Raw genomic sequence first — 19160 nt, forward strand, 5'->3', positions numbered from 1 at the left:
GTCTTAGGTATTCTATGCTTCAGCAACTCATAGGAAAAAATAAAGTCCTGCCGCAGTCACTAGGGGGACTGACTGCCTAGCAAAGAAGTTTAATGCTTTCTTTGTTAAGAAAATAGAAAACGTGTTAGTTTCAATACCTCTAACGAATGGTTTAAAATTGATTAATTCACATACAACTACCCTGGACACTCTTCAGGTTTTAACACTGAGCGATTTAAAATTACTTCTACCAAAAATTGCGAGCAGTATGGCACCGAATGATGTAATGCCAACTAGGTTATGCAAAATTGTTTTGACGAATGCTCCTGACTACTTTGAATTGGATTAGCTTTGAACTGGCTCCTGACATTGCATTAATTAATTCAACTCTCCAGACAGGGTACTTTCCCAATCAATTCGAACAAGGCGTTGTGAGGCGGCTCATAAAGAAGTCTAACCTTGATCCTGAATTGTTGTCGAGGTATTGCCCTGTGACAAATAAGATTCATGTCAAAAGAAGTTGAAACAGTTGTTTTTGAGCAAATTAATTTATATCTAGAATCTAATAATCTCAGGAGCAATTATCAAAGTGCTTTTCGTTGCTCGCATTCAACGGAAAGGGCTTTACTGAAAGTCTTTAATGATCTTCTTTGTTAATTGGACGAGTCGCATTCCGTGATGTATATTGGGTTAAACTTGGGAAATATTGGGTCCGCAGCGTTTGATATAATTGATCATCAGTTTTTATTTGAGATATTAGCGAAAAGAATTGGTTTGCAATCTCTTGTGTTACTGTTTATTAAAAAATTATCTTTCGACTCGCTTGCAACAAGTTATCATAACTGGATGTCTTTCTGGTGATGTTATAGTTAAGACAGGTGTGCCACAAGGTACGGTTCTTGGCCCTTTACTTTTTCTTGTTACATGCTGCCTTTAGAAGATAAGCTGAAAGAATTAGAAATAAACTAGCGTTTCTACGCAGATGATACCCTTCTTTATTTTGAATTTGGTTCGACCCGCAGTCAATGCATGTTTGATAATTTTTTGACCTCGATTCAGCGTTGGTTCAGCAATGCAAAACTGAAATTGAATGCGGATAAGAGTGAGTATATGATTATTGGGAAAAGTAAAATTGTTAAACATGGTCTTTTACGTCTGCCAGAGTATGGTGACTAAACTCAACAGCTAAAAATTCTAGGTTGTTATATTGATGTTCAACTTATCTGCAACGACAGATTAACTTTGTTTGTTCGAATTCTTTTTCTTATCTCCGTAAAGTATGGTCATTTCGAGATCAAGTTAAAGCATCAGTCCTAATTGAGTTAATTAGAGTTTTAGTGTTATCACGTGTTGACTACTGTAATTCGTTTTATTATGGTCTGCCAAACTTTTTATTAGCAAAACTTCAGCGAATAATGAACTGTGCCGCGTGTTTGATATTTCGATTGTCACCTTCAACACCAACCTCGTCATACCTGAAGCAACTATTGGTTGCCAATTAGGCAACCCATTATCTTCAAAATCCTATTGTATGCGCATCGCTTTGTATATCAGCGTGGCAAACTCCCACAATGTTTAGCGGATTTAATGACACGAAACACGATGGTTAAAAGGTGTCAATAGTTTTACAGTTTACATGTTCCCAAATTTCGCTCTAATTTTGGAAGACGTTCGTTGTCGCATGCCGTCGCTGTTGATTGAAATAAACTCTCTTTTGAGCTGAAACTTATAACATTTGAAGTTTTGTTCAGGCGAAAACTCAAAACTTATCTGTTTTAATTTTCCTGCGCTGAGATTTTAAATGGTGCTTAAACCAATAATAATAATAATTCTTTTGCTGATGTGTTTTCTATCTTTATTTTAATTTTTGAATTAGTATGAAATCATGTTGTCTAGCGTATATATACAAGGAAGAAGTTTGTTTTTTTAATTGCTGTGATTAGAAATCTAATTGTAGTGGTTTTCGGATTCTTAAATTTAAGCATTCTTTTTAGAAAAGTTTTATTTTGTTTCTAAGTTATTATTATCTTCCGTTTGCTTACGCGATATTTGAGATTAGAATCACGAATTATTTGAGGGCAATTGATAGCCCTCTCAGCTTTTTCAGCCTATCAGTGTTCTGACCATCCTAATTTTTTTAACGTTACCAAACCTTTTTGATAATATAAAATTTTGCTGCTTTTTTGTGGTTAAAATTTCACGAATTTTTAGATCAGAACTTGGGAGGTAATGAGTTAATGGTTTAATAAAAAAGGTCATGGCTTCAGCTGCAAATACGATTTTTGTGAAGTTTTGACGCTTCGAGTCGCTTCCGGAATTCTTCCAGCTATGTTTTTATATGCAAAATTTTCGTTCGACAGTTTTGACTTTTCCGAGTGACTTTTACGCCCTTTTTGCGGACTTTTTGCCTGATCTACATTTCTCTCTCAATCACAATTTCAAGCAGCTGAGCTCAATTGGCGACAATTTAATACTAAAAGTCAAATGAAAAAACACCGAACTGGTACCATTTTTTACTTTAAATCTTAATAGTGGTATATGGCAACCTCTACTGTTGTTATTTGAAGCTAGCTATTGATTTCCTTAGTCCCATTTAGCTCCCCCCAACTGAATCAGGCTGCAGTTGATTAGAGCTGCCACTAGTCGTTCGAGAGCAATTCCGACGTTTAGTCGGCTATGTATCTCTAAGCAAGTATGAATCAGCCGAAGTGATAGTTCTTGCTTGCTGAAACCCATTTGCGTAGCAGTCCAGGTGTGTAATGTTGAACATCGGGTTTACTACTGAAGATTTGACCCTCTGATCGTAATATCAAACTTTCTTTGTTTTCCAATGTTTTTTGCAAGATTATTTACTTTTTGTATTGGATTGGCGTAATTTCAATCCGCCAAGAATTTGCATTAAACATCCAATCATAATTTTTCTCCAAAATTTTTCATTTTTTTTTTCATTTAAAGACATTTTTAAATGCTTTCTTTGATATAAAGTTTGCCGATTAATCGAATTGAAGAAGGTTCCTTATGTTTTTAATATAGCGTTCTATTTGAGCAACAAAATTTTCAGAAAGGTCTTATCAGTTCTGCCCTAATTTCTGAAATATATATGCTCAAATCTGTATATTCAGTTTTCCAGCTGTGAAATGTGGTTTTTAGCAAAGGCATGCGCCAGAAATTGTTTAGCCGGCTGCAATTTCTTTGACCACATTTAGATTGATTTTAGGCAAAACTTATCTAGTTTGGTTAGTAAATAATAATTTTCAAAACGACTTCTTGGAGGTCATAAACACTTTAAAATGGACCAATGCGTTAAAAAAAGTTTTCCGGCTGCGAGCAATAGAGACTAATAGAAAGCTTGTTAAGGACAGGTTGCGCTTTTTTTCAGACTTCCATATTGTTGAGGTTTTAAAATGAAAAGATTTTAACCTGTGGACGATTGAAACCCTAATATTTCCTATAGAACGATTGAGGGAACATTCTGTGCCACACTCAGAGCTGTACCAGGCGTCTTTTTGGTTTCTTGGGGAAAATATTCTAGAAAAACCGGCAGTGTTTGTTTTATTACTCAGATGATTGGATTGTAGTTAAAAACAAATAATTTTGCTTCAACGATAGTTTGTTGAGACGTAGCACATTCATTATTTTTGAACATTGAAGATGTTTTATTTTGTCGCAGAGCTTATGGTCAATGCAAAAGTTATTGCGATACGACAGTAATGTTTTGAGTTACACAAGTTTTACGATATGAGAATTGAACAAGAATTCAATGTTAATAAATGCAGTATTTACCCAACTGTTCCCCGGCTTATTGTTCTGTTTTTAGAAAAAATGTGAGTTATTCATGCCGTCACACTTTTTGAAAATTTTTGACTTAACGAAAGCATCACAGACCGAAGTGGGTGGTATCATTTTGAAATTCTCTAAGCCTATAGTTAAGACGAATAAAATAAAGAAAAAACTTACGCTTTTAAAGAATTGGGGCAATATTGTACATTGTTTTGGTAATTTTCAAGTAGTATTTTTCTCTGAGCAAATATGAACCAGCCTAAGTGATATTTCTTGCATGCTGAAATCCATTTGCGTAGCAGTCCAGGTGTGCAATGTTAGTCATCGGGTTTACTACGTGGATCATTCTTTCAGTTTTGACCAAATGTGTAATTTTTTTCGCTGATTCATTTTAGTCTTTCCTAACTCTTTTGAAATGATGCCCTCTAAAAAGTTTTCAGTTCCTGTCTTTCATTCCGATACGTTTAGCTGTCTTAGTGATCAAGTCAAAACAAACAAAAATAAGCATTTGAGCCTCTGATCATAATATCAACCTTGTTTTTTCCGATGTTTTTTCTTGCAAGACTTTTTTTTACTTTTTATTTGATTCGCGTATTTTCAATCCGCCAAGAATTTGCATTTAGACATCCAATCATAATTTTGTTTTTCTCCAAAATTTCATTTTTTCATTTAAATAGAGATTTTTGGATAATGCTTTCTTTGATCTTGGGTTTGCTGATTAACCGAATTGAAGAAGGTTACTTATGTTTTGAATATAGACTTTTATTTGAGGTAAAAATTTTACAGAAAGTTCTAATCAGTTCTGCCCTGATTTCTGAAATATATATGCTCAAATCTATATTCAGTTTTCCAGCTGTGAAATGTGGCTCTAGCAAAGGCATGCACCAGAAATTGTTTGGCTGGCTGCAATTTGTTTGACCACATATAGAACGATTTTAGGCAAAACTTATTATCTAGTTTGGTTAGTAAAGAATAATTTTCAAAACGGGTTCTTGGAGTTCATCAACAATTTAAATTAGTTCAATGCGTTAAAAAATGGTTCCGGCCGCCAGCAGTAGCGGCTCATAGAAAGCTCGTTAAGTGACACGTTGTGCCTTTTTTTCAGTCTTCCATATTGTTGAGTTTTCAAAATAAAAAGATTTTAACCTGCGGACGAGTGAAACCTTAATGTTTCGTTAAAAACTAATGAGGGAACATTCTGTGCTACGCACAGAGTAATGCGAGCCTTCGTGTTGGTTTCTTGGGGAGGGGGAATCGTCTACATTGAAAAACCGGTAATGTTTGTTTTATCAATCAGGTGATTGGATTGTAGTTAAAAACAAATAATTTTGTTTCGAAGATAACAAAGCTTGTTGAGACGTAGCACGTTGAAAATTTTTCAACTGTTTTCTATTGTCGCAGAGCGTATGGTTATGCGAAAGTTATTGCGATACGACACTAATTTTATGGGCTGCACAGGTTCTACGATATAAGAAAAATTGTCGCACAGGTTCTACGATATAAGAAAAAGTTTCCGCTCCTATTACCTGTTGCTGAACATGTGTTAAAAAGGGGGTAGTTGTGCATGTTTGTGGTGTTAAAGAAACTACTCCAAAGGTTGTTGATTTCTTTCAAATTGAATTATATTTGTTCTGTTGGATCTTATGCGAATCTTCATTAGCCCAATTTTTGTTTGCAGACAAATTTGTTTGTCTTAAGAGAAAAGATAAACTGGGTAAGCCGAGTGCATTAAATACTCTGCAGTTTTGCTTAGAGCGTTAGTAGTCTTTGATTATATGGGTTTCCGAAATTGCTAATGAGACATGTTTGAATCCACCACTCTCCGCTCCCAACTCCAGCTCCATGTCACCACTATACCCCCTCTTTTTTATACGAAAACTTTTGCGTGACCAATTTTGACTTTTTGACAATTCCTTGGCTTTTTAGGTTTTGCACGATCTAAGTTGCTTTGATTCGTAATTTCTTTGCGGGGAACCTCAATTCGAGGCAACTTAGTACGAAAAGTGATGTCAAAAAAGTGCGGCAAATTTGGGGTTCTCACTACTCATATTGAGTTTTAATAGTCCTATTATAACTTAGAACGTCATTTAAAAAGTCTGTAGTGAATTTAGGGCCCTTGACATGCACCAACCCCCTAATGAAGGAGGCTTCTTCAGAACTGAGACCTCGCCAATCGGGAGATCAATTCGTTCGCCATTAGTCGTTTATGTTTAAATGTTTTCATTCCAGTTGAGTTTCTGTTCATAAGAGTTTTTGCGGGAAATTTTGTTCGTCTTATCTTTTATCGGTAGGTTGTAAAAGTGATAACAGAAAAAATTGTGGATATGCTACATTAAGTGCCCCTTTATTCTAATCTATTCTAAGCTCGAGAATTTTTTAAAAGTAATTGAAACTGTAACTTTATTGGAACCGTTACTCAAAACCTCTGAACATATATAATCAACCAGAAGGCTGGTTTGTTCTGTGCACGGCACAGCATGTTCCCACATTGGCATTGGAAAGCCTGCAATTCATCAGATTTACATTTAAATTTTAGAAACGTTTGCAATGCCAATAAACTTAAGTTTCTGGCAAAATGGCAACCAATTTACAAAAGGAACAAAGTCTTCTATTGCAAAGGAATAATGTATTTTCGTCTAATTTTTTTGAAAGGGGGCTGCTATGATGCCAACATAAAGCAGGCTCAATTTTTTGTGTAATAGTCGGGTTTGATTTTGCTTGATTAGTTTCTCCTGTCTTTCTTTAAAATCTTTAACGTACTTTAATAAAAAACTTGAAGAAAATGTGGTTTACTTCAATTAAAAAATAACTTTAAGTGATACTGATTTAATTTAATTCTGATCAGAAACACAAATGGCTTTAAAAATTTCTATGAACTTGAAATTTGTTGATGATCAACTATAAACCTTAAAACTTAATACAAACCGAAAGAAATTCAGAATGTTTTTAAAGTGCCCTGTACTCAGATAATCTTTTTTTAGAATGGGCTATTTGTAGACATCAGGTTTTGTCTCACGAATGCAGCATTACTCTACTGAAGCAAATTGCTTTCTTATGAATGCTGCAATCTTTCCGGATGAGGCGAAATTTGACAGCGGGTTGAAAAATGTTCAATTTTGCCGTGTGGTTGCATAGCAAAATCTGTTTTAGTGCATTTGAATTGTAGTGGATGAATGAAACGAGGAAGTACATGTCAAAGTGATTGTTACGAAAACTCTCGATAACTGGAAAAAGGTAGAATTAGATAAAAATGAAAAAGGTCCTCACAAAAGAAGCAGCCAGGCAATTCAAGAAAAAGAAATCGAAGATTTTGCAAACATACAAAGCTTGCTACCTTGTTTTTTAATACAAGTTTTTTTTTTAGTTTTCCTTCATGTGTGCCTTAGCATTTGAGATAAGGATCATAAAAGATATCAATGAAGTTGTGCTGTTTAAGGAATCTGGTAATGCGGAGTTCTTTGAAAAAAAAATTTTAAAAATCAAACTATACTTTTGTAAGTAAGCACCCACAGATTTCAGCCTCTAGAAAAAGCAACTATTAACAATCTATAAGTGGAGTCAAATTTATTGAAACAAAACATATCGAATTTTTTGAACAGAGAAAATTTCCTAAAATGGAAAATCTAATCATGAAACTATTTTGGAAATAAGTAAGACACAATACAAGTATTAGGCGCAACGCAGATAACAGTTCTGAGTAAAAATTCTGGGTGTCGAAATTTCTCAAACCTAAATTTATTGCCCTCTGGAAACTTAATTTTGTCGATTTGGTACTCTCCGGGAGCACTGAGTTCGAAAATTGTATTGGATCTGGCAGTAGAAGTTTCAACATTTTTTAATTTAAAAACCTAATGCTTTCATGTATGCAAGATTTTTTTAAATTTTCTGATAATGATTTTTTGATTTTCTGACAATGACTGCGAAAACTAAGCAAGAGAGGAAACAAATAAATGGTGAATTAATTTATATTTTTATAATTAATAAACATGAGAGAGTTCCAACATTGTGACAGATGAACAGTAAGGGGAACAACAGACCAGCACAAAATTCGGAAAGCCTTTAATTGTTTTTAGGAAACAAATTTTGGCCAATTAACTCAAAAATCGTCTTTAACATATAACCTATGAAATACAGTAAACGTTTCTGCAACAAAGCATGTTTTTTACTGATACTCGCGGCTCACTAACAGACTACAAATAAGGTCGGATATATAAAATTATCGCGAATAGAAGATATAGGATTTATAGAATCTTTCAGCAAAATCAAATTAACCTTTTCCCACAATTGCAATAAGGAATCAATCAATAATTATTTTTTAAATTACAGGCAAAGAGAAACAAAGTGAAAACAGTTAAACTACCGCAAGTGAGGAGTTCTCGAATATCTGTATTCTCTCGAATATCTGTATTCTCTCTTACATGCAGAGTAGCTTTTGAAGCCCTATGACCTGTATATGTTCAAAAGTAGGTTTTTCATGTATGTACTGCTCCCATTTGACCAAAGACACGTTCTAATTTTAATTTGTAATTGGCTACAAATTTTGTAATTGGCTACCAATTCCTGTATTTTAAATTGGGAGATAAAAAAATTGAACAGCCGAGTGGAGGACTCTGCTATAAACATGGCTTCTAATAGCGGTTTACTCACTGATTGAACAAGAAAAAAGTTGACCAAAATTGTGCGCAATGCCGAATAAAAAATGATCTTGAAAAAACGGCCCTGTAAAAAGTGTTGTTTTTGTAGTTATGGTTTCAAAAAGAAATATGAAATGTACAGGCATTTATTTTTGGTCTTCTGGACTAATCAATTTTGCTTCTAGACAAATCCATGCCTATTACCCGAAGCTTGAATAGTGAACTGTTCTAAATGGTTTAAACTGGAGCAACTCTACCGAAATTAAGAAAGACGTCAGTGGATAACAATTAATTTCAAAGTCATAAAAACATTAGCTATCAGTTAATATCATTAAATAGGTTCATTTATTTCTCCGAAGAAAGCCGTTCACATCTCTCATCATTCAGAATGTCATACATCTACAAAAGAACGACAAATACAGACAAAAATCAAAAATGAAATTTGCGAAAAACCCGTGTCCAAGCCGATAAAACTAAGCAATTCACTAAAAATATTAGACATGTACAATTTTGCCTTTCTTCAACACCAACATTGTGATATGTGACCTGCAATTTAATGAGACTAGGTAACAAGTTGACAAAAAGAACAGCAAAGTGCAATATTCAAAATGCGTCTATATTTTTTAGAACATTTTATTTCAAAGTCATTGAAAACTTTAGCTATCAACTGAAACCAGTAAATAGGTTCCTTTGTTCATGCATAGGGAGCCGCAAAGGTCTGCAATTGTCCGGAATATTTCATAAGACTACAAACAACAAAGAAAAAAACATAAAGAAAAATTTTAAAATTTGTTAAGTTCGGCTTGAAGAGGGTGTCGAAGCCGCTAAAACCATAATCTATTCACTGAAAAAATTGATATGTGCAATTGTGCCTTCTTTTTAGACGCCAAGATTAAGATATCTGACCTGTCAATGTTGAGACAAGACAATAAAAAGAACTTTAAAGATGAGAAATTGTCCAAAATACAGTTTTTGTGAAAACTCGGTACTATCAAAGCCTAAAAACAATTGCTTAAAACTTAAAACATCAATAAATATTTTATTTTGAATACCTTTGAAAGACGACGCGACCTATCTCAGTTGACCTTAAACTATAAGTTGACCAACAAATGGAAAAAATATGCAAAGTTTAATAATCCATTGTTTATTTTGACAACAGAAGTCTAAAATGACTATAAGCTTTCGACTGAAAAACAATAGGTCTCCTTTAAACTCCTTAAGAAGTCAATTAGACCTGTTATTAGTCAGACTTTGTTTGAGTTGTTCTGTTCTCTAGTCAACATTAAAAAAGTAAACAATGCACTTTTTTGCATCGACTGATTATAAACAAATTATTTTTGAGGCTGTAAAAAACCAAAACTAAGCTATTGCTGTTCTTCAATTAAGATCAGCAACACTCAAGTGAAGCGCAAACAAAACTAGCCCTCTATTGGGTTAACGGAGATTCTGTCAGCATTTTGGGTGTGTTAATTCGGCAAATCTGATCAGAGCTGACTGATGAAGCTTATTTCAAGTCATTTTTGATGAAAAGGCCGAGTTTTTAAAAGTTTAGCAAATAAATTTAGCTTAAAAAAATGAATCAAACAGTTCAACGACACTTTTATCTTTAAGTGAAACGAACAACCCTATCGTTAACAATTTTAACATATTTTTCCGTTTGGCGGAAAAACGGCGTAAAAATGTGGAAAATGTGAACAAAAAATAAAACCAGAAGTTGGGGCAGTTTTCTTCTACTTTTTGTCTCCTATCAAGTTTCCAACATTTGTGCTATATATATATATGTATGTTATTATCTCCGTTTGTTTCTTTGTTGCAAAAATAAGAATGAGATCATTTTATTATTTGCTAGGTTATATGCTTGATTCAACTATATTTCGCCATTTGTGGCGATAAAAACGAATAAGAAAAAAAAATTCGATTTGCGTTTAAGATTTTTATTTCTCTCGTTTTTATTTTCTCAACATAACTAAGAGTTAAGCTTGTTGATGTTTAATTTTGTTTGTTGAAGGTTCCGTACTTGACTTTTCTGCGTTTTCTCCTCGCTGATTGTTTTTCCTTAAATTGCAGTCATTCAACTGCATCTCCATCCCCTTTTGTAAAACAACGAGCCAAAGCTTGATTAATTGCTGTGATTGTGAACTGATATTTATTGAACTTCTTTTACACTGTTGTTGGGCTCAATGGTATATATATATACTCAAATGGGTTTTTTTGTACAGACAATTTTGGCCGATCGATATATTCATCGTAGAGAAATGTGAGTCCAGCGTAAAACTCGAAAATAAAAAGATTTTTTTGAGTATCGTTTTTTTTGAGGAGTTATCGAGGATTGAAGTTTTGCGTGAACACGGGATATTTGGCATGATTTTGTTCACTTTTAGTGTAATTTTTCTTCAAATTAAGATTTTTTCTATTAAAATTATAAATTCAAAATTACATTTCACGCCACGAAATGAATCAATTTTGTGTTCCTAAAAGACGAAAGGCGATAAAAAGACTAGTTATGGTCTCATAGTGAAGTGTACTATTAAAAAATCGAATTCTATTTGAGAGCTTTTTTAGCAAACTTGTCATGTTTTTGATTTTTAAGTCACCTAGAGACTGGTCACGTTTCATATCAAAGTTCAGTTAATGACAAACTCTATTTACAGTCAAATGAAGCCGAATGAACAAAAACTTTGTTTTCAAGGAATCGCTCATGTTTTTTTTTTTGGCTTCAACTTAGTTTTCGTAATTTTAAATGAAATTTCGATTTTCTTTTTGAGGTTTCACTAAATTTTTTTCAGTCCCATGGCCTAGACTCGTTGACTAAAAGTGCATCAGATGTCGTGATGAGCATTGAGTGAATCTATCTAGTGCTTTGGGTGGACAGCTAATGGCTGTTCAGACTTAAAAAAAATAATTCTTGGAAATTTAATTCTTGAACTTTAACCAATCATAAACTTATGTCCGTGAACTGTAAATCAGTCTCAGTAGAGACAGGACCCCCTTCTTTATGACTCCCTTCTTACAAAGTCACTCTGATGAGTGGTGTTATCTTCTAACTATTGGTTATATGACTTCAATGCCACACGATTCCAAAAACTTTTTTTCAGAAATTTTGGTATTTTCGTATTGGTTCCTGTTGAAACCTTATCACATTATCGTAATAATGATAGTTCCCATTGGCTTAGAGAAGACGATCAGTGGATCATAGTTAAAATTTTTAGAGAAAAGCCAATGGTTTAAATGGCTTCGACATTTTCTCGCACTTTTCTAATGAGTTTTTGGATTTTGCCTGTATTTGTTGTTTTCATAGTCAATGACTTATTGTAACGTCGTATTGATTAATTAGGACTGAAAAGATCCTTGTCGTCTCATCCAGGCATAATTAAGCGTATTTATTGGTTTCCGTTAAAAGCTATTGAATTTAATGGCGTTGATACTACGGTTTTTTCAAATATTTCGTGGTTTTAATGTATTTGTTCATATTTGTTAATTTTTTGAAGTCACATTAAAAAATGTTTTTTTTATTCTTTAGATAGCCGTGAAATGCTGACTGGTCTCATAATCTTAAATAAGAAGATTGAGTAAAGATACCAGAAGCAGTCAGTTCAATGCGCATAGTCTTAATGTTCATTATTATAAGTTTCAAAGATTTTTCAAACTTTTTAGTTTTTGTTGTTCTTCTCTTCAACTTTTAACTTATTGTCATCATCAACAGGTCGCATCCAATTCCTTCTATTTCACAAATTAACATGTTTACTGATGTTAAGTGGTAACTGATGTTTTCTTTGTTGGAAAATATGCGTTTTCATAAAAGTTTTGTGGGTGGTGTATTTGTGATTCTTTTTCTCTTCTTTTAGCACCTTAGCGTAATAACAGATCCCAGTGATTTTCAAATATGGCCCAAATGAGCTAATTTTTCAGTATAATTTTAATTGAGTTAGTTTAAATAAAAATTGAATTAAAAATGTATAATTTTCAGATAATAGCTAATGATTTTCATGGCTTCAATGATTTATTTTTTCGCAAATTGTTTAATTTTTTTTAGTTTTTCTGCATCTTTATTCCGTTCCTATGGATAAGTCTAACCAAGGCAGGTCCTATTGGTTTCAAGTTGACATATTGATAAATTTATTAAGAACTGTTTCGTTAAAAGCTAATGATTTTTAAGACTCTTGAAATTATTGTGTTTAAAAAATGATTGATTTTTGAGTTTCGCCTCATTTCTTGTTTTTGTCGACTTGTTTACCTAGTCTCATTAAGGAAAATTTCCATCTGTTCTATAATTAGGAAAAAGTAATTTTGTGTGGTTCAAGTTTTATCTGATTGCCTTTTGACGTTGTTATTAGGTGCTTTCAAATCTTGAGTTTTTGTCCTGAATTTTTTATTTTTGCTGATTTTGTTGTTTTTTCTCGTAGTATTTTTAATGTCAGATCTTGTGAGCGCTGTAATTAGGCATGGCACTATGTAATTCAATTAGTAGTTAGGTAGTGCAACGATTTTTTAAAACTCAAAATCTATTTTTGTTATCTCTTCGTTTGGTTGACATATAAGTCAAAAGTGTAGATGAGCTCGGGTCGGAATAAATCAGGGCGTTAAAAAATCAAAATAGTAGTTTTGCTCAGTTATTCAAGTAGTTTTCTCTTGAATTGTGCGCAGAATGTATTTTTCCCTTACTGGAGTGTAAATGACTTATTTTTTGAGGTCTTTGGTCATTGAGAATTGACAATTGTTAGTGTTTATATGCATTTATGTCAGAAACAAAATTTTACTTTAGTAGCGTATGAAGAAAATTATCAAAGAAAAATTTGTGCGTACCAAATGTAAAAAGTGGAAGATTTTGAACTGATTTGTCATGAGCGTCGCTTCTTTATTGCGCAATTTAATTGCAAATCATAACTTCCATTTATCAGGCTATTTTTGGTTAAGCAATTACAATTAGATAGTAATTTGAGGCGAAATAGCAAATTGTCTCAGTTAAACACATGCCAGTTGCAAGTAAAATTGGTGGAGCGATCGATTGACTATCATAGACTGTATTTATGAGTGTATTGGAAATGGCATTTTTAGCAAAAGTAAACTGCATTGTTCCATGGAAGTGTAGCTAGGATATGTGCCATGTGGTCTAAGTTGGGATGCTCTTATAGTCCAAATACAATAATAGCTCTCGTGGTCTCTCTCTATCAACCAAAGTGCTAATCCTTTGGCGGCTTGGATTTGAACAATGGATGTTTACGCAACTCATTGTTCATTTTGCTGTGATGACTAATTGTGACTTTGTCAATTTTATGTTGCTATAGTATCCTTGCTTGTGCATGGCAATTTTGGTCAGCTGTGCTCTTAGAACATTGGAACCCCCGCAGTGCAAAGCGATTGAATTGCGATTTGGTTATCCAAGTATTTTTGTTCTCTCATTCTTGTAACATTAGTGTTTGATCGAGTGAGCAATACACACGCTACTGTCAATTTGGTGGCCTAAATGCTTGGGGGGATAATTTGCATTCTGAATTTAATTAAAATTAGAACAGCTGCTGTGAGCAATATATCTAAACCAAGTTCAGGCCCTTAATGGTTTTTAAATAAGTGTAATTATTATTGCGCTTGTTGTATCTTGTTCAAAGTTGCATTGTGTTTTATTCCACGCTAGTACGTAGTAAAGTTAGCAAAAACGAGACTTGTTTATTGAAGTTGGTGTAATCTTTGTTTTGGCTTGTCCTTTGAGAATCATTATTTGAAATAGTCATTTATGTGGTCGTACGTGTAAAAGAGCGCTCATTTACGAATAGTAAAAATGACAAGATGTTGCCGAACATGCTACCATCCTTTGGTCGTACCCCTGGAACTGATGCAAGAATGTCCTCAATTTCAGACAATGGGGCATGTTCCCATAGGTGGGTTTTTACCCGCCATCTCTTACTAAATCATGAGTCTCGGACATCCTAGACTTGCGCAGCCGTATTTGAATCATCAACATTTAAGCACTTCTGCCAATCAACAGCAGACTTCGCATCCTTCCCAGAACTTTGTGACTCCTGGGAATCAACACCACCACCACCACCACCATCAGCAGCAGCAGGTGTTCCATACTCATCAACAGCAACAACAACATCAACAACTTGGTCAACCTCAGCCCAATCCAATGTCATTCGTGAACGGAGCCAATGCAAATGCAAGCAACGGCGCCGCTGGATTATTTCATCAGGTCCTCTATTTTATCACTCGTAGTTTTCTGCCTTTTCCTTGTGCTCAATGAACAAAATTTTAAGTTCATGATTTTCACGAGGAAAAATTAACATTTTTTAATTGATAGCAAACCACGCGACAAACCATACGTTCTGGAAACAATTTAATATATATAATATTTTGCAAAAACTTTGGTGCAAGGTATTATTATTATATCTCTGGGATACCTTTAATTGACTTTAAACCCCATAGGATTCATTAATGATTAAATAAGGGGGAAATAAGGGAGTTTCTAAAGGTTGCTTTCAGCGTTTCTATTTGTTATAGCCAGGACAACCCCAGTTCTCAATGTACCCCCAGTCAGCAGCTCCCCAAACAAGAGAGGTGCGTATTACGTTCCATCCGTTTTGAGTAAACTGACGAATAGGTATTAGTTCCAACTATGAATATTACCAAACAGTTGTTATCGCAATCCAGAAGCTATAAAACTCAGAGGAGCAGCCGATTTGGTTTCATATCTGCGCGAGGGCGATAACAACTGTGTGACAATGTTTTTAAACCAAATAGAGGTAGTATATAAACCGCTCTGTTAATCCACATCAACGCTGTATATGTTACATCCTAACTTTTAGTCGCCCGAGAGACTTGCGTTGCCCGAGTGCAATGACACGAAGGAGCTTGCGCCCGAGTGCTGGGCACGAGGGGGACTATGTGCTTTTTGTCAACACTTGATAAATAGTCAAAAGTAAGGTGTTGCTAGGGCGAGAGGGCAACTAAGAATACAGGTTTAGGCCAATCTTTTATCGCCAGTGTTATCACCTCAGTAGTGACGAGAAAAGAGTGAAATAAGCCCGTAATCTAATCACGAAAAAGTGCTAGATCTGTTTCAATTTTTCAGTGCTAATTGGTCGTTAAGATATTAATTCATTGATAAGCTATGCATCCGTTGTTATGGCGGTGACAGTTGATTAAATGTCAGTACCTGATTGGACATCGAAATAAGTTCTCGGCGTTTTGTCAATACTGGAAGACCAAAATTTCTGGACTAGGCTAAAAAATTGCAGTTGAATCAGTTTGTAATTTTACCGTAAAGAGGTGAAAAGTCTGACAAAATTTAAGGTTGAATAATTGAAATAATAAAACTTGACAGACAATGAACAGGAGGTAGAAATTTAGAAGTAGTTGATGTTCACTTCTGTTTGTTATGCAATAGCAACACTACATGCAACAGCACGGTCAGAACCCTCAGTTCACGGCCAATGTAGTGTACTCGACCAATCAGAATGTGATGCAGCATCTCCAGCAGCAACAGCAGTTCCAGCAGCTCCATCAGCAACAGCAAATAGCCCAGATGAACGCGGCGGCAGCCGCCCAGGGATACGGCGTACGTCCACAACACGCAACGTACGGTGTCCCTCAGCACATACCACCTGGAAGTTAGTCGATAGTTTACTACGCTTGCTTACGATGAGATCAATGTCTAACTTTGACACCTTTTTCACTCCAAAAATATGGATCGGAGTCATTTTAACGAAAATTAATTACATTAAATGCAAAAATTCAATTATTTGATTGTTTTGAGTAAATTTTTGCAACGCTGCGTCTGTTTTTAAAAACGATATTTTCTCAAGTTTTAGATAATTCTTTGTTCCAGACAAACTGGAATTTAAATAATATAGGTTTTAAGTAGTAGTCATTGGACAAAAATTTGAGTTAATATCGGCTGATGTTCAACTATTTTGGCGACAACAGTTCGCAGTTTTCCATTCATGTAATAAGTGTTTTCAGTTAGGTGGCTCAATACATCAAAACTAGTGAGAAAAATAAATGAGCTTCTCATTCCTTAAATACAGCATACAGTTTAGACAGTATACCACTGATTGTTTAATATTCTTCATTGGCATTTTCTAATCAAAAAGTAATAATTTCAAAATTTTCATATTTTAGAGCTGTAAGCTGAGCCGAGCTATATTGCGGTGCTCTTGGTTTTTACGACTCGATGAGGAGTATTGAGATTCTACAGGTTTTTCAGCTGAAGTCATGATGTGAAAGTTAACTTTTGTTTTCGAACATTGACTTCTGTTTTAGAACGTCGACTTCTGTTTTCGAACATTGGATTTTAAATGTAGCTTAGTTTGCAATGTATAATAATTAAGAACTGATGTTAATATTCAAGGTTAAAAGGTCATTTCGAGAATTTTTCATCCCATGTGAGTCCCTCCAACTATCCCCCCCCCCCCCCCCCCCAACAACCCCCCACATCTTGCCCCCACCCTCCATACCTACGTCCCCCCTCACAGACACGCCTAGCCACCACACTTAACCCCCCCCTCCCCCCACCAACTATCCAACCCACACCCCCACCCCTCCTACCTATCACCATTTCTATCCCAAAATTGATTCCATCACACTCTATATTGCTTTTTTAATTTCTTTGTTCATATTTCTGAAATAGGTAGGGTTAGATAAAACTTTTGCACGACTCTTCGAGTCGTTGTCGGTATTCTATGGGCTATGTTTTTTTGTTTCGTCGTCTGGTGCTCTTTTATCGTTTTTTTAACACAGTAAAGGTGAAAAAGGTAAAATTTTCGTATCTATTCTGTTTCGGGGCCCCCAGTGTTTATGCACCCCCTAGATATAATTTATATGTTCTTATATAGCACGTTACTATGTAAAAAATCATACGTTTCTTCCCCTCACTAACGGCAATTGCGCACGTGACGTCATTGCTCAATCAATAGCAAAAAATTTTATGTCATTTGCGGGATAACATTTTGATCATAAGTGACTTACCTCACTCAATAAATTGACTCTTACACTTTAGAGTTTTAAGTTTAGTTTGAACAGTTTAAGGTCGAAGGAAGTCATATGTGTAATAAAGGTCCCTAATAAAAGGGCTTCTGCGGAATGAATTTTAAGGCTTCAACATTTTTTGATGAATAGATTTTTGAGCGGCGTCCATAACCTTTTCAACTTGTATCTGCATCTGTTTCTGTCTCTATTATACGGCACAAAGTCGATATCGCTCGCAGCTAATCCGGCAATCTACCGGCTATGTTTTTTAATTAAAAGAACTGGCTCATAATTGCCGTAACCATGATAAACGTGAATTTTTAGTTATATGCTGTCTCTAACATTTGAGGTTGAGGATCACTGGACATTTTTCACAGGAATTTTTAAATAATATTTCAAATTCTCTGCTTCCTTTCAATTGAAAAATAAGTTCAATTTTGAAGTATTTGTTAGATGTTAATTGGATCATTTTCGCTTTTCACCCATCTCCGCTCATTCACCCACCGCCACCTGGCGGGTAGGACCCCCCTCATCCACAATCCCCCACCCCTATCCATTCTCCCCCTGACCTAGCACCCTATCCATTTCTCCCAGCATACCTAAGCCCGAGCTCGCTACTACCGAAAGCAACTGCTGGCTGGTCGTTTGAGAGAAATAATTCGCCCGATGTTGCTCTGTTATCTGAGCACTATATCAACGTATGTTGATCCGTATGTTCCTTAAGCCAGTACAAAATTTTTTTTCTGAAGTCAGTAATATTTCAAATATGAGATATTCCCTTAATGTGCTGTTATTTTTTAGTCTGCTCATTAGGCGAGCACATCCATGTTTGTGTCCAACTGTCTTTCTTGCGGCCATTTTTTACTTCAAAAACTCAGAACACAAAATTAATTAATTAGCTACAATTGGGTTGATTGTATGGTGTCATTTGAGCGCATGAGTTTGCGAGATTATAACTTGAAAACTGGTGTTTCAAATATTAGGTGAGAATTGTTCCGCAATTCATCCTTCTTTTTTAACAGTACCGAAATCATTTGTTTATTTAAGGGGAATTACTGATTGTATCATGTATTTTTTTCCATTGTTTTAGGCCCTGTATTTTTTTGATTTTTAAAATGGCATAGTTGTTTCATTATAAAAAATGAGTGAGAATTTTTTGTGTAGGTTTCTTGATGGCACCGCATCATCCGATGGCCTTTATGGCTGCGCAGCATCAACAAGGGGTCCAAATGCAAGGTACAATGGTGAGACCACATTTCCCAGCTCAGACAGCTGCGACTGTTGCCGCGCACCAGTTGGCCCAGCACCCGCACATGGTGGCAAACGGAGCCGGAGGTGGACCCGGTGGCCAACATGAACACTCGGCACCCCACCCACCTGGATCTATGCCTCATATGTATAGCCAGTTCCATCACCAGCAGCCTCATGCCCCGAATCCCAACGTCCAAGCAGCCAACTCAATGCCGCACGTCTATCAACAAAACAGTGGTTCGTTTGTCTACTATGCCTAATATATATATATATATATATATATATATATATATATATATATATATATATATATTAAAACTTAACGTGAATGATAATTCTCTACGGTCTTCTGTCAATCAAACGCAAATATTGGTACGAGGGTGATTGAATGTTAGCGACTTATGTTAGCAGTCAAGTATAACACGAATTGTAAACAAAAACAACAAATAAAAAGTAATGAGGGATAACTATCCCTGATTATATTAATCGTATACTAATTATATTTTATCGTAGTCGGTAAAACATGTTACCTTCTTTAATGGAACTCAGGAGCTG

At 35.0% G+C, this 19160-nt stretch overlaps 2 protein-coding genes across 4 annotated transcripts in view; one reads left to right on the top strand and one right to left on the bottom strand.

The window, feature by feature from the left end:
* LOC142342778 (transmembrane protein 65-like) overlaps positions 1-19160 on the bottom strand; it is a 205615-nt gene that overhangs the window by 118594 nt on the left and 67861 nt on the right. The window lies entirely within an intron of this gene.
* Positions 14017-19160, top strand: part of LOC142342776 (eukaryotic translation initiation factor 4 gamma 3-like) — a 33173-nt gene continuing 28029 nt past the window's right edge. For all 3 annotated transcript variants that reach the window (XM_075394331.1, XM_075394332.1, XM_075394333.1), the window contains exons 1-4: positions 14017-14580; positions 14889-14945; positions 15775-15997; positions 18519-18842. In XM_075394331.1, coding sequence (XP_075250446.1) covers positions 14302-14580; positions 14889-14945; positions 15775-15997; positions 18519-18842 — 883 coding nt within the window. In that variant the 5' untranslated portion in view covers positions 14017-14301. The remainder of the gene's footprint in view (positions 14581-14888; positions 14946-15774; positions 15998-18518; positions 18843-19160) is intronic.

The sequence above is a fragment of the Convolutriloba macropyga genome, chromosome 7 (assembly GCF_964194025.1).
Source record: "Convolutriloba macropyga chromosome 7, txConMacr16.3, whole genome shotgun sequence".
In the NCBI taxonomy this organism is placed as follows: Eukaryota; Metazoa; Xenacoelomorpha; order Acoela; family Convolutidae; genus Convolutriloba; species Convolutriloba macropyga.